This window comes from Entelurus aequoreus, linkage group LG09 (assembly GCF_033978785.1).
Source record: "Entelurus aequoreus isolate RoL-2023_Sb linkage group LG09, RoL_Eaeq_v1.1, whole genome shotgun sequence".
In the NCBI taxonomy this organism is placed as follows: domain Eukaryota; kingdom Metazoa; phylum Chordata; class Actinopteri; order Syngnathiformes; family Syngnathidae; genus Entelurus; species Entelurus aequoreus.
The window spans coordinates 70857788-70869969 of NC_084739.1; the positions used below are offsets into that span (position 1 = coordinate 70857788).

The 12182-nt window shown below is 38.9% G+C and overlaps 1 protein-coding gene across 1 annotated transcript; it reads right to left on the bottom strand.

The window, feature by feature from the left end:
* Positions 1–608: 608 nt before the first annotated feature.
* LOC133656943 (homeobox protein HMX2-like) lies at positions 609–3772 on the bottom strand. Its single transcript, XM_062057827.1, has 2 exons — positions 3275–3772; positions 609–1378 (listed from the first exon to the last, which is right to left on the bottom strand). Exons 1-2 carry the CDS (start codon positions 3651–3653, stop codon positions 864–866), a joined length of 894 nt encoding a protein of 297 aa, XP_061913811.1. The 5' UTR covers positions 3654–3772; the 3' UTR covers positions 609–863.
* Between the last annotated feature and the right edge of the window lie 8410 nt (positions 3773–12182).

The following is a 12182-nucleotide window of genomic DNA, read 5'->3' on the forward strand; positions in this document are numbered from 1 at the left end:
GTGCGTATATTTATATTTGTATATATAAAAAAACGTATAGATATATATATATACATACCGGCCCCCAGACACATTTTTTTCTCTAAATGTGGCCCCCCGAGTCAAAATAATTGCCCAGGCCTGTATAAGAGGATAATGCATACATTTATCATTTGTTTTCAAAACGCTTACAAAAAAGTGGGACCCCAAAAATTGACTGTGGGACCCCATTTAGAAAATTCCTAGTGCCAACATGGATGGAGTATTGGTGCGTGCAAAACAGCTGTGTTCTAATACTAATCAAATATCATCCCGGGGGCCATAGATCACTCATTTGCGGGCCGAATCTGGCCCGTGGGCCTTGACTTTGACACCCCTGAAAGGGTTAAATAATAATTCAAACAAATGGGAAGCAACGCTGATCAATGACAATAATGTTTGTGTCTCATTACAACGTTATTGCTGCATGTTTTGTTTAATAATAAACCTGGTACAGTACACTAATAAATGTCCCCAGATAAAATATTGACAAGAAAAATAAAATCCCATGGTTCAACATATAACGCTATGCAAATGTTATTAAAGCTATATCTTTTTACGTGTCAAATTAGCTTTTTTTGTCACTCAAAATGCACAAAGCGTGTCGGACTGAAATAGAAAATGTATTGAATGAGGTTCTTATTATTCCTGCAGATTACAGAACAAACAATGAAATGGTTTCCCTTCGATGGAAGAATGAGGGGTTTTTAATTGTTAAAAATAGGAGGATTGAAAGGTGATGTGAAGGCTAAAAAAAAAAAAAAATAAGTATAAAATTATTGATAATACACATGGTGTATTTAATACATATCGGGAAGCGTCATATTTAAGAAGAGTCCGTCACGTCAGTACTCCACCTTGTTGTACAGGTTGTACAAAGGCAGGGCCGGCAGGTTGCTCCCGGGGTAGTAGAGGGGCGTCGGGAAGGCGATGGAGCGAGGGACCGGGACGCGCAGCAAGGAGCTGTCCCTGAAAACCAGCGGCATGCCCACGAGTGTCTGCGCCGAGGCGTGCGCCATGTTGGCCGCCTCCAGCTCGGCGGACAGCTGCCGCTTCCACTTGTTCCTGCGGTTCTGAAACCAGGTCTTGACCTGCGTCTCGGTCAGCTGCAGGCTGGAGGCCAGGCAGGCGCGCTCCGAGCTGCTCAGGTAGCGCTTCATGTCGAAGGTGGACTCCAGCTGGTACACCTGGCTGCGGGAGAAGACGGTGCGCGTCTTCTTCTTGGCCGAGCCGCCCTGCAGATGCTTGTCGTCCGCCCGCCGCTCCTCGGGGGACGCGCAGCCTCGGTCCTCATGCGCCTCCTTGTAGTCCTGCCTCCTGGCCAGACCCTCGGCGGCGGACAGGAGCCCCTTGGTCGCACCTGCCCGGAGACACACCTCGTTACCATTACGCGGAGGAAAAAAAAAAAAAAACATAATTTACGCGGGAAATTTTTTTTTTTTAGCGGGAAATTAAAAAAAAATCTAATTTACGCGGGGAAAAACAACATCCAATTTACGCGGGGGAAAAAAAACAAATCCCCCAATTTACGCGGGGAAAAAAATTTACACGGGAAAAAAAACAAAAAAAAAAACATTTAATTTACGCGGGGAAAAAAAAAAAATCCAATTACCTCACTTTTTGTCCCTCTCAGTGAAGTGTGCACTCTTGCACTAAATCGACCGTGACTTTTTAAATCAACCAGCAGCCCCACCACGTATTCATCCAAGCGCCATTTAACGGCCAATTGACGAGCACTCTGCCGAACACGTCCCATCAATTAGCCGCCTCAATTAGATTACAAATATAAGCGCGCGGCATCATTACTTGCCACCACGCACGCTGCTCGGGTCGTCACGAGGACCTCCACAATAAAACGCAAATCACTAATAAAAACCAAAACCGACCAAAACAAGCCGTCATTAAAAAAAACACTTTCTTACCCCCCCCCCCCCCCCCCCCCCCCCCCCCCCCCCAGGCAATCACTCTAATTATAGCCTGTAATAACAAGTGTGTGTAAGAAATGGAAATGCGCCCCCTTTGGCCAGAATGTATGAAAAAAATTAATTAATAAATATGCCGAAAGGGACAAGCGGTAGAAAATGGATGTATATGGAGACATACTGTAATAACTTCAAGTAAATAATGAAGATTAAAAAACAATTAATTACAAACAAACAAAAATATTAACTAAAAGCTTACCTTTTGTATATTTGCATAGTTTGTATATATTATTAATGTTGTAGATACAAATATTGATATATATCAAATTTTTCAAATTGACTGCATTTCGCTTTTAAAAGGGCTCCCCCTCTGGCCAACATATGAAATAACAAGTGTGTGTAAGAAATTGAAATGCGCCCCCTTTGGCCAAATTATTTTTTTTTTTTAAATAAATAAATACGTATATAGAGACATACTGTATTGACTTGAAGTAAATAATGAAGATTAAAAAAACAATTACAAAAAATTAACAAAAGGCTTACCTTTTGTTATATTTGCATAGTATGTATATATTATTAATGTTGTAAATACACATCTTTATATATCTAGAAAGGCTGGTCCTTAAGAGGGAGGCATTTTTATCAGGTCTCAAGAAGGTAACAAATACAGGTGTGTGTGTGAGTGTGTGCGTGTGCGTGTGCGTGTGTGCGTGTGCGTGTGTCATTTTGCCCTGCACACGACGTGACACCTGAGAAATGAGAGACTTAACAAAAAAGGTTGAATACCTTAAAAGCTTGCAGTTGATATTAAAACAAGGTCCGATTTTCTTGACTTTTTCATGCTTTAGTTTGAAGTTGCAACTTCTGACGTGAAAGAGAGTAAGATTGTCATTTTGTCATTTGCTTTTTATTGTCAATTATGATTTTATGGTTATATAAAAAAAAAACGAAACCGACCAAAACAAGCCGTCATAAAAAAAGACTTTCATCCCCCTCCAGGCAATCAGTCTAATTATAACCTAACTCATGTTCACGTCATCATCTCTTTGCTAGGCACGGTTATTTATTAGCGTTGCACTTATTAGTTACTATTTAGTGTATTGAACAAGAGAGTCAAATTCCTTTTTTTTCCGTTTATTAAAAATAAGTGCAAAATAGCTCCTAATATTTGCCTATAAAAGAAGCTTAGGTTGGTATTTAGTTCATAATAATAATAATGTATGTCAAAATTGAGCTTTATTCTAATAATTGTCATCACCAAAAAAAAAAATTTTTTTTTTAAACATGCTTAATAACGGGACAAGCGGTATAAAATGGACGGCTGGAATAATCACCTAAACATGAGAAGTTGTGTTCCCGGTGACCCGGTGGTTCCGAGCAGGAGAAGCAGTCCGCCGAGTCCTCCCCGCCGCTGCAGTCTTCCTCCGAGGACACCGACAGCGTCCTCCTCCGTGGCGGGGCACCGGTGGTCGTCGTCGCCGCCGCCGCCGCCTGCACCGCCTGCACCGCATGCCCCTTGGAGAGCTCCTTGCTCCCGGTGCGCGTCGCCTGGACGGGCGTGCCCAGGATGGACTGGATGGTGAAGCTGCTGACGGGCCCCGACGCGCACTTGCTGCCGCTGACTTGTGCGCTGCTCATCGTCGCCTCATAACAGTGGAAGCCCTCGCAGCCGCCTCGGATTGTCGCGGTATTAAGGATGGAGAAACCACACATCAAACCACATCTATCACGGCGTCTTTGTCCGCTTGATTGCAGGCTTTTACTCTGAAGTTGGGAGTTGGGAGATGTTTTTTTGTCCAGCTGGGAGAAGGTGAGTGTTGTTCCTGGGACTGCCTCCTCCTCGCAGACGCCCGAGTCGCGTCGGCTCATTTGCATGAAGGTAAGCTCCTCCTGGTCCAATCACAGCCTGCATGCAGCGCGGCCCCGCAAACTTCAAACTCACCTTAGGAGAGAGAGAGAGAGAGAGAAGGAATGTCTGGTTGGTCTCAAAGTCGAGGCCCGCGGGCCACACCCGGCCCGGGAATTAATGGTCAATGACCCCCGGGATGATATTTGATTAGTATTAGAAGCAACCCGCAGGCAGGGCCGGCCTGTGGCATAGGCCGTATAGGCAAATGCTAAGGGCGCCGTCCATCAGGGGGCGCCACGCCAGTGCCACAAATGTTGGAGAGAAAAAAAAGAATTAAAAAAAAAAGTAGGTACTATTATTTCTAAATACAAAAAATAATCCCACGTTAATTAAAATGCAAAGTAAAGCCCCCTCCCTTCCCGTATCATGACTCTTTTTGGACGTCACCACATCAAAAAATCAACACAAGATGTCAAAACGGCCAAAACTGTCAGGTGCCCAGGGAAGAAAAAGGAGAAAAGAGGAGGAGAAACGAGAAAAAGACAGAGGTAGCAGGTAGGTAACGTTAGCCTACATGAAATTATGTGTCTGTTACAGAATGTGATAGCAACATGGCTTTTTAGCATTAAGCTAATGTTACATGATTCGGCAATTGCTAATCAATAAATAGCTAGTTCTGTTTTAACGTCGGGTTAATATTGTGGAGGGGGCTAAATTGTTATGGAAAATAATAATGTAACGTTAGGTAATTACAGTACTCCCACCTTACATTCCTCAGGGACATTTGTATTAGATCTTTTAAGCTGGTGTTTTTTGTTTACATTGTTATTGCCTTCTGGTTAGCTAATGTTTGCCCTGCAGGTAATAGTCACTTTTCCACCCCTTTATATATAAGGTATAGTTGTAAGCCTAGTTGTTAATGTGCACATCATTAATGTTAATTAAGCAATATCACATGAGAGGGAATGCTGTTTTTTTAATTTGAGCACTGCTGTGATGCGGTTAAAGATATAATGTGTTAATTTGCTTTCTTTAAGTAAAAAAAAAAGGTAAAAGACAAAGCTATTCGGTTTCTTGTGAGTATATACACTTCACTGCCGATGTGGGGGGGGGGCGCCACCTAAAATCTTGCCTAGGGCGCCAGATTGGTTAGGGCCAGGCCTGCCCGCAGGCCACAGTTTTGCACGCACCAATACTTCATCAGTGTTGGTGCTAGGAATGTTGAAAATGGGGTCCCAGGGACCCCATAAATTCATAAAAATGGGGTCCCACAGCTCTGTCATCCGGGAGGAGCTCAAAGTAAAGCCGCTGCTCCTCCACATGGAGAGGAGCCAGATGAGGTGGTTCGGGCATCCGGTCAGGATGCCACCCGAACGCCTCCCTAGGGAGGTGTTTCACGCACGTCTGACCGGTAGGAGGCCACGGGGAAGACCCAGGACACGTTGGGAAGACTATGTCTCCCGGCTGGGCTGGGAACGCCTCGGGATCCCCCGGGAGGAGCTGGACCAAGTGGCTGGGGAGAGGGAAGTCTGGGCTTCCCTGCTTAGGCTGCTGCCCCCGTGATCCCAACTCGGATAAGCGGAAGAAGATGGATGGATGGAAGGGGTCCCAAAGTAAATCTTTGGGGTCCCACTTTTTTTAAAAACAAATGATAAATGTATGCATTATCCTCTTATCCAATCCAATCCACTTTATTTATTTAGCGCATTTAAACAACAAAAATGTTTCCAAAGTGCTGCACAACAATATTAAAAACAGTATTGAAAACAATATTAAAAACAATAAATCAAATATTATCCTTAGCTCCACCAATGACTGAATAAAAACAAAAAATAAATAAATATAGGACCAATATAAAAACAATATAAAAATAAATATGAATAAAAACAATTTTAAAGGGAAAAACCAATGAAAACAGTAAATAGAAATCAAAATGTATTAAAAAAAAAACACAGAGGACAGAGGACCACACAACTCACGTAGTGTTAAAAGCCAAAGAATAAAAGTGGGTCTTAAGACGAGACTTGAGACCCACTTATATCTCACATTCTATATTGTGTTTTGGAAAAAAGTTGTCATAAACGTTACTTCATTCATTAAAAAAAATAATATAAAAGAAAACAAATTTTTATATATATATATATATATATATATATATTTGCTGTGGGACTATTTTTAAATGACGCTTCCCTATATGTATAAAATACACCATGTGTATTATCAATCATTTTATACTTTTTTTTTGTTTTTTTAGCCTTCACATCACCTTTCAATCCTCCTATTTCTAACAATCAAAAACCCTCATTCTTCCATCTCAGGGAAACCATTTTATTGTTTGTATTGTATGATATTTGATTAGTATTAGAACACTGCTGCTGTTTTGCACGCACCAATACTACATCAGTGTTGGCGCTAGGAATGTTCACAATGGGGTCCCAGGGACCCCATCAAGTCATAAAAAATGGGGTCCCACAGTAAATCTTTGGGGTCCCACTTTTTTGTAAGCGTTATGAAAACAAATGATGAATGTATGCATTATCCTCTTATACACAGATCCGGCCCGGGAATGAATGATCTATGGCCCCCGGGATGATATTTGATTAGTATTAGAAGCGGCCCGCAGGCCACGGTTTTGCACGCACCAATACTCCATCAGTGTTGGCGCTAGGAATGTTCTTGATGGGGTCCCAGGGACCCCACCAAGTCATACAAATGGTGAAATGATTTGCACCGTTTTTGAAAACCAATGATAAATGTATGCATTATCCTCTTATATCTCACATTCTATATTGTGTTTTGGAAAAGGGTTGTCATATACGTTACTTTATTCATTAAAAAAATAATACAAAAGAAAACACATTTGTATATATATATATATACATATTTGCAGTGGGACTATTTTTAAAATGACTCTTCCATATATGTGTGTCTAATTAGCTTTTTTGTCACTAAAAATGCACAAAGCGTGTCGGACTGAAATAGAAAATGTATTGAATGAGGTTCTTATTATTCCTGCAGATTACAGTAGAAACAGTGAAATGGTTTCCCTTAGATCAAGGGATCCTCAAACTTTTTGACTCGGGGGCCGCGTTGGGTTAAAAAAAAATTGGCCGGGGGCCGGGCTGTATATATATATATATAAATGTAAATGACAAAACGGATTAACTCACTGGAATATAAAGACAATGTGTATATATATATATATATATATATATATATATATATATATATATATATATATATATATATATATATATATATATATATATATATATATATATATATATATATATATATATATATATATATGTATATATATATATATATATATGTATATATATATATATATATGTATATATATATATATGTATATATATATGTATATATATAATATATATATATATATATATATATATATATATATATATATATATATATATATATATATATATATATATATATATATATATATATATATATATACATTGTCTTTATAATCCAGCGAGTTAATCCGTTTTGTCATTTAACATCAATTAACATTGATGTTCATCAACATTTAACATTGTCACGTTATCGATGGGAAAATTCATTTTTAGACAATATGATTTGCCTGAGCGGCTAGGAGACACCGAGAGTAACAAGCGGTATAAAATGGATTGGAAAGGAAAGATAAAATAAATAAATAAATAAAAACATAAATAAAAATTAAAACACTTTTTTTTTTAACTTGGGACTTCCCGTGGGCCTGATTTTGGATGCTGGGGGGCCGGATCCGGCCCGCGGGCCGTAGTTTGGGGACCCCTGCCTTAGATGGAAGAATGAGGGTTTTAAATTGTTAGAAATAGGAGGATTGAAAGGTGATGTGAAGGCTAAAAAAAAATCAATCATTTAATCCTTTTTTTTTTTATACAGCAAGTAATTGTAACATTACACACAGTTTGAACGGTAACACTGTGTTTTACAGAAAAACAAAATTGTTCCATTCCAAAAATGAATTAAATTCAGTTCGAGAATCGCTGTCCTAAAACAATTTAAACATACAGTAATTATTAATTAGAGGTCTCAAAAAATAAATTTTTGAATGATTCGCGATTCCTATTTGTAATGATTCTTAATCGATTAAAATATATGTATATATATATACATATGCGTTAAAATGTAATATCGGAAATTATCGGTATCGTTTTTTTTGCTATCGGTATCGTTTTTTTTTTTTTTTTTTTTTTTTAAATCCACATAAAAAACACAAGATACACTTACAATTAGTGCACCAACCCAAAAAACCTCCCTCCCCCATTTACACTCATTCACACAAAAGTGTTGTTTCTTTCTGTTATTAATATTCTGCTTCCTACATGAAATATCAATATATATCAATACAGTCTGCAAGGGATACAGTCCGTAAGCACACATGATTGTGCGTGCTGCTGCTCCACTAATAGTACTAACCTTTAACACTTCATTTGACTAATTTTCATTAATTACTAGTTTCTATGTAACTGTTTTTATATTTTTTTACTTTCTTTTTTATTCAAGAAAATGTTTTTAATTTAATTATCTTATTTTATTTTATTATTATTTTTTAAAAAGGATCTTATCTTCACCATACTTGGTTGTCCAAATTAGGCATAATAATGTGTTAATTCCACGACTGCATCTATCGGTTGATATCGGTATCGGTTGATATCGGTATCGGTAATTAAAGACTTGGACAATATCGGAATATCGGATATCGGCAAAAAGCCATTATCGGACATCCCTAATATAAATATATATATATATATATATATATATATATATATATATATATATATATATATATATATATATATATATATATATATATATATATATATATATATATATATATATATATATATATATATATATATAAAGAGAAGAGTTGGATTCTTCCCTCGTTGTATTATTTCTATTTAAATTTATTAAATGTTTGGGTAGAATTGTATTTAAAAAAAAACAGTTTTATTTTAAGTAATGTAAAAATGTATTTAAAATTATTTCTTGGGCCTAAAGATCTGTGTGTGTATATTTTAATGTATTTAACTATGTAATGTAGCTGAGATAGGCTCCAGCACCCCCTGCGACCCCGAAAGGGACAAGCGGTAGAAAATGGATGGATGGATGTATTTTTCATTCCCTTTGCCAGTTGGAACAACGACTAATTGGGACGTTAGCACCTTCTGGATGCTAATTTAGCTAAGTCAGGTGTGAAAGGCATTATTTCCACATCACAACCCAAACAATGTTTACATTTATTGTACCGAATTGTCAGTTTATGTGAGTATATTTACATCTTTAAATACAAACCCCCAAAAGCAGTGAAGTGGTCACGTTGTGTAAATGGTAAATAAAAAGAGAATACAACAAATCATTTTCAACTTATATTCAATTGAATAGACTGCAAAGACAAGATATTTAACGTTCCAACTGGTAAACGTTGTTATTTTTGGCAAATATTAGCTCATTTGGAATGTGATGCCTGCAACATGTTTCAAAAAGGCTGGCACAAGTGGCAAAAAAGACTGAGAAAGTTGAGGAATGCTCATCAAACACTTATTTGGAACATCCCACAGGTGAACAGGCTAATTGGGAACAGGTGGGTGCCATGATTGTGTATAAAAGCAGCTTCCATGAAATGCTCAGTCATTCACAAACAAGGACGGGGCGAGGGTCACCACTTTGTCAACAAATGCCTGAGCAAATTGTTTAAGGACAACATTTCTCAAGCAGCTATTGCAAGGAATTTAGGGATTTCACCATCTACGCTCCGTAATATCATCAAAAGGTTCAGAGAATCTGGAGAAATCACTGCACGTAAGCCATGATATTACGGACCTTGGATCCCTGCATCAAAAAGCGACATCAGTGTGTAAAGGATATCACCACATGGGCTCAGGAACATTTCAGAAAACCACTGTCAGTAACTACAGTTGGTCGCTACATCTGTAAGTGCAAGTTAAAACTCTACTATGCAAAGTCAAAGCCATTTATCAACAACACCCAGAAATGCGGCCGGCTTCTCTGGGCCCGAGCTCATCTAAGATGGACTGATGCAAAGTGGAAAAGTGTTCTGTGGTCTGACGAGTCCACATTTGAAATTATTTTTGAAAACTGTGGACGTTGTGTCCTCCGGACCAAAGAGGAAAAGAACCATCCGGATTGTTCTAGGGTCAGAGTGTAAAAGGCAGCATGTGTGATGGTATGGGGGTGTATTAGTGGCCAAGACATGGGTAACTTACACATCTGTGAAGGCACCATTAATGCTGAAAGGTACATACAGCAACATACGTTGCCTTCCAAGCAACATTATCATGGACGCCCCTGCTTATTTCAGCAAGACAATGCCAAGCCATGTGTTACAACAGTGTGGCTTCATAGTAAACGAGTGCAGGTACTAGACTGGCCTGCCTGTAGTCCAGACATTGAAAATGTGTGGTGCAATTTGGAGGCTAAAATATCAAGCAAGAATGGGAAAGAATTCCACTTCAAAAATGTGTCTCCTCAGTTCCCAAACCTTTACTGAGTGTTGTTAAAAGGAAAGGCCATGTAACACAGTGGTAAAAATGCCTTTTTTTGCAATGTGTTGCTGACATTAAATTCTAAGTTCATGATTATTTGCACAAAAAAAAAAGTAGTTTCTCAGTGTGAACATGAAATATCTTGTCTTTGCAGCGACCAACTGTAGTTACTGACAGTGGTTTGCTGAAGTGTTCCTGAGCCCATGTGGTGATATCTTTTACACGCTGATGTGGCTTTTTGATGCAGTACCGCCTGAGGGATCCAAGGTGCGTAACATCATGGCTTACGTGCAGTGATTTCTCCAGATTCTCTGAACCTTTTGATGATATTACGGAGCGTAGATGGTGAAATCCCTAAATTCCTTGCAATAGCTGGTTGAGAAATGTTGTTCTTAAAACAATTTGCTCAGGCATTTGTTGACAAAGTGGTGACCCTCGCCCCCGTCCTTGTTTGTGAACGACTGAGCATTTCATGGACGCTGCTTTTATACCCAATCATGGCACCCACCTGTTCCCAATTAGCCTGTTCACCTGTGGGATGCTCCAAATAAGTCTTTGACGAGCATTCCTCAACTTTCTCACTCTTTTTTGCCACTTGTGCCAGCTTTTTTTAAACATGTCGCAGGCATCAAATTCCAAATGAGCTAATATTTGCAAAAAATAACAAAGTTTACCAGTTCGAACGTTAAATATCTTGTCTTTGCAGTCTATTCAATTGAATATAAGTTGAAAAGGATTTGTTGTATTCTCTTTTTATTTACCATTTACACAACGTGACAACTTCACTACTTTTGGCTTTTGTTAAGTTACCGTAAGTTAAGTTAAGTTAAGTTAAGTTAAGTTAAGTTAAGTTAAGTTAAGTTAAGTTAAGTTAAGTTAAGTTAAGTTAAGTTAAGTTAAAGTTCCAATGATTGTATATGTTGCCATTTATCAGTGCCTTGAACCTTTTGGAACAGGACTTTTGCATCTTTTGGATGCTAATTTAGCTGAACGGGTGTCTAAAATCTAGTGCTAATTTAGAATGGTAAATGCTAAAATGTTAAAGGCCTACTGAAAGCCACTACTAGCGACCACGCAGTCTGATAGTTTATATATCAATGATGAAATCTTAACATTGCAACACATGCCAATACGGCCGGGTTAACTCATAAAGTGACATTTTAAAATTCCCGGGAAATATCCGGCTGAAACATCGCGGTATGATGACGTATGCGCGTGACGAAGTCCGAGTAACGGAAGTTATGGTACCCCGTAGAATCCTATACAAAAAGCTCTGTTTTCATTTCATAATTCCACAGTATTCTGGACATCTTTTGCAATTTTTTTAATGAACAATGAAGGCTGCAAAGAAGACAGTTGTAGGTGGGATCGGTGTATTAGCAGCGGACTACAGCAACACAACCAGGAGGACTTTGTTGGAGCGCTAGCCGCCGACCTCACCTTGACTTCCTACGTCTCTGGGCCGCCAAACGCATCGGGTGAAGTCCTTCGTCCTTCTGCCGATCGCTGGAACGCAGGTGAGCACGGGTGTTGATGAGCAGACGAGGGCTGGCTGGCGTAAGTGGAGAGCTAATGTTTTTAGCATAGCTCTGTGCAGTCCGGTTGCTAAGTTAGCTTCAATGGCGTCGTTAGCACAGCATTGTTAACCTTCGCCAGGCTGGAAAGCATTAACCGTGTATTTACATGTCCACGGTTTAATAGTATTGTTGATTTTCTATCTATCCTTCCAGTCAGGGGTTTATTTCTTTTGTTTCTATATGCAGTTAAAGCAAGATGCTATCACGTTAGCTCGTAGCTAAAGCATTTCGCCGATGTATTGTCGTGGAGATAAAAGGCACTGAATGTCCATTTCGC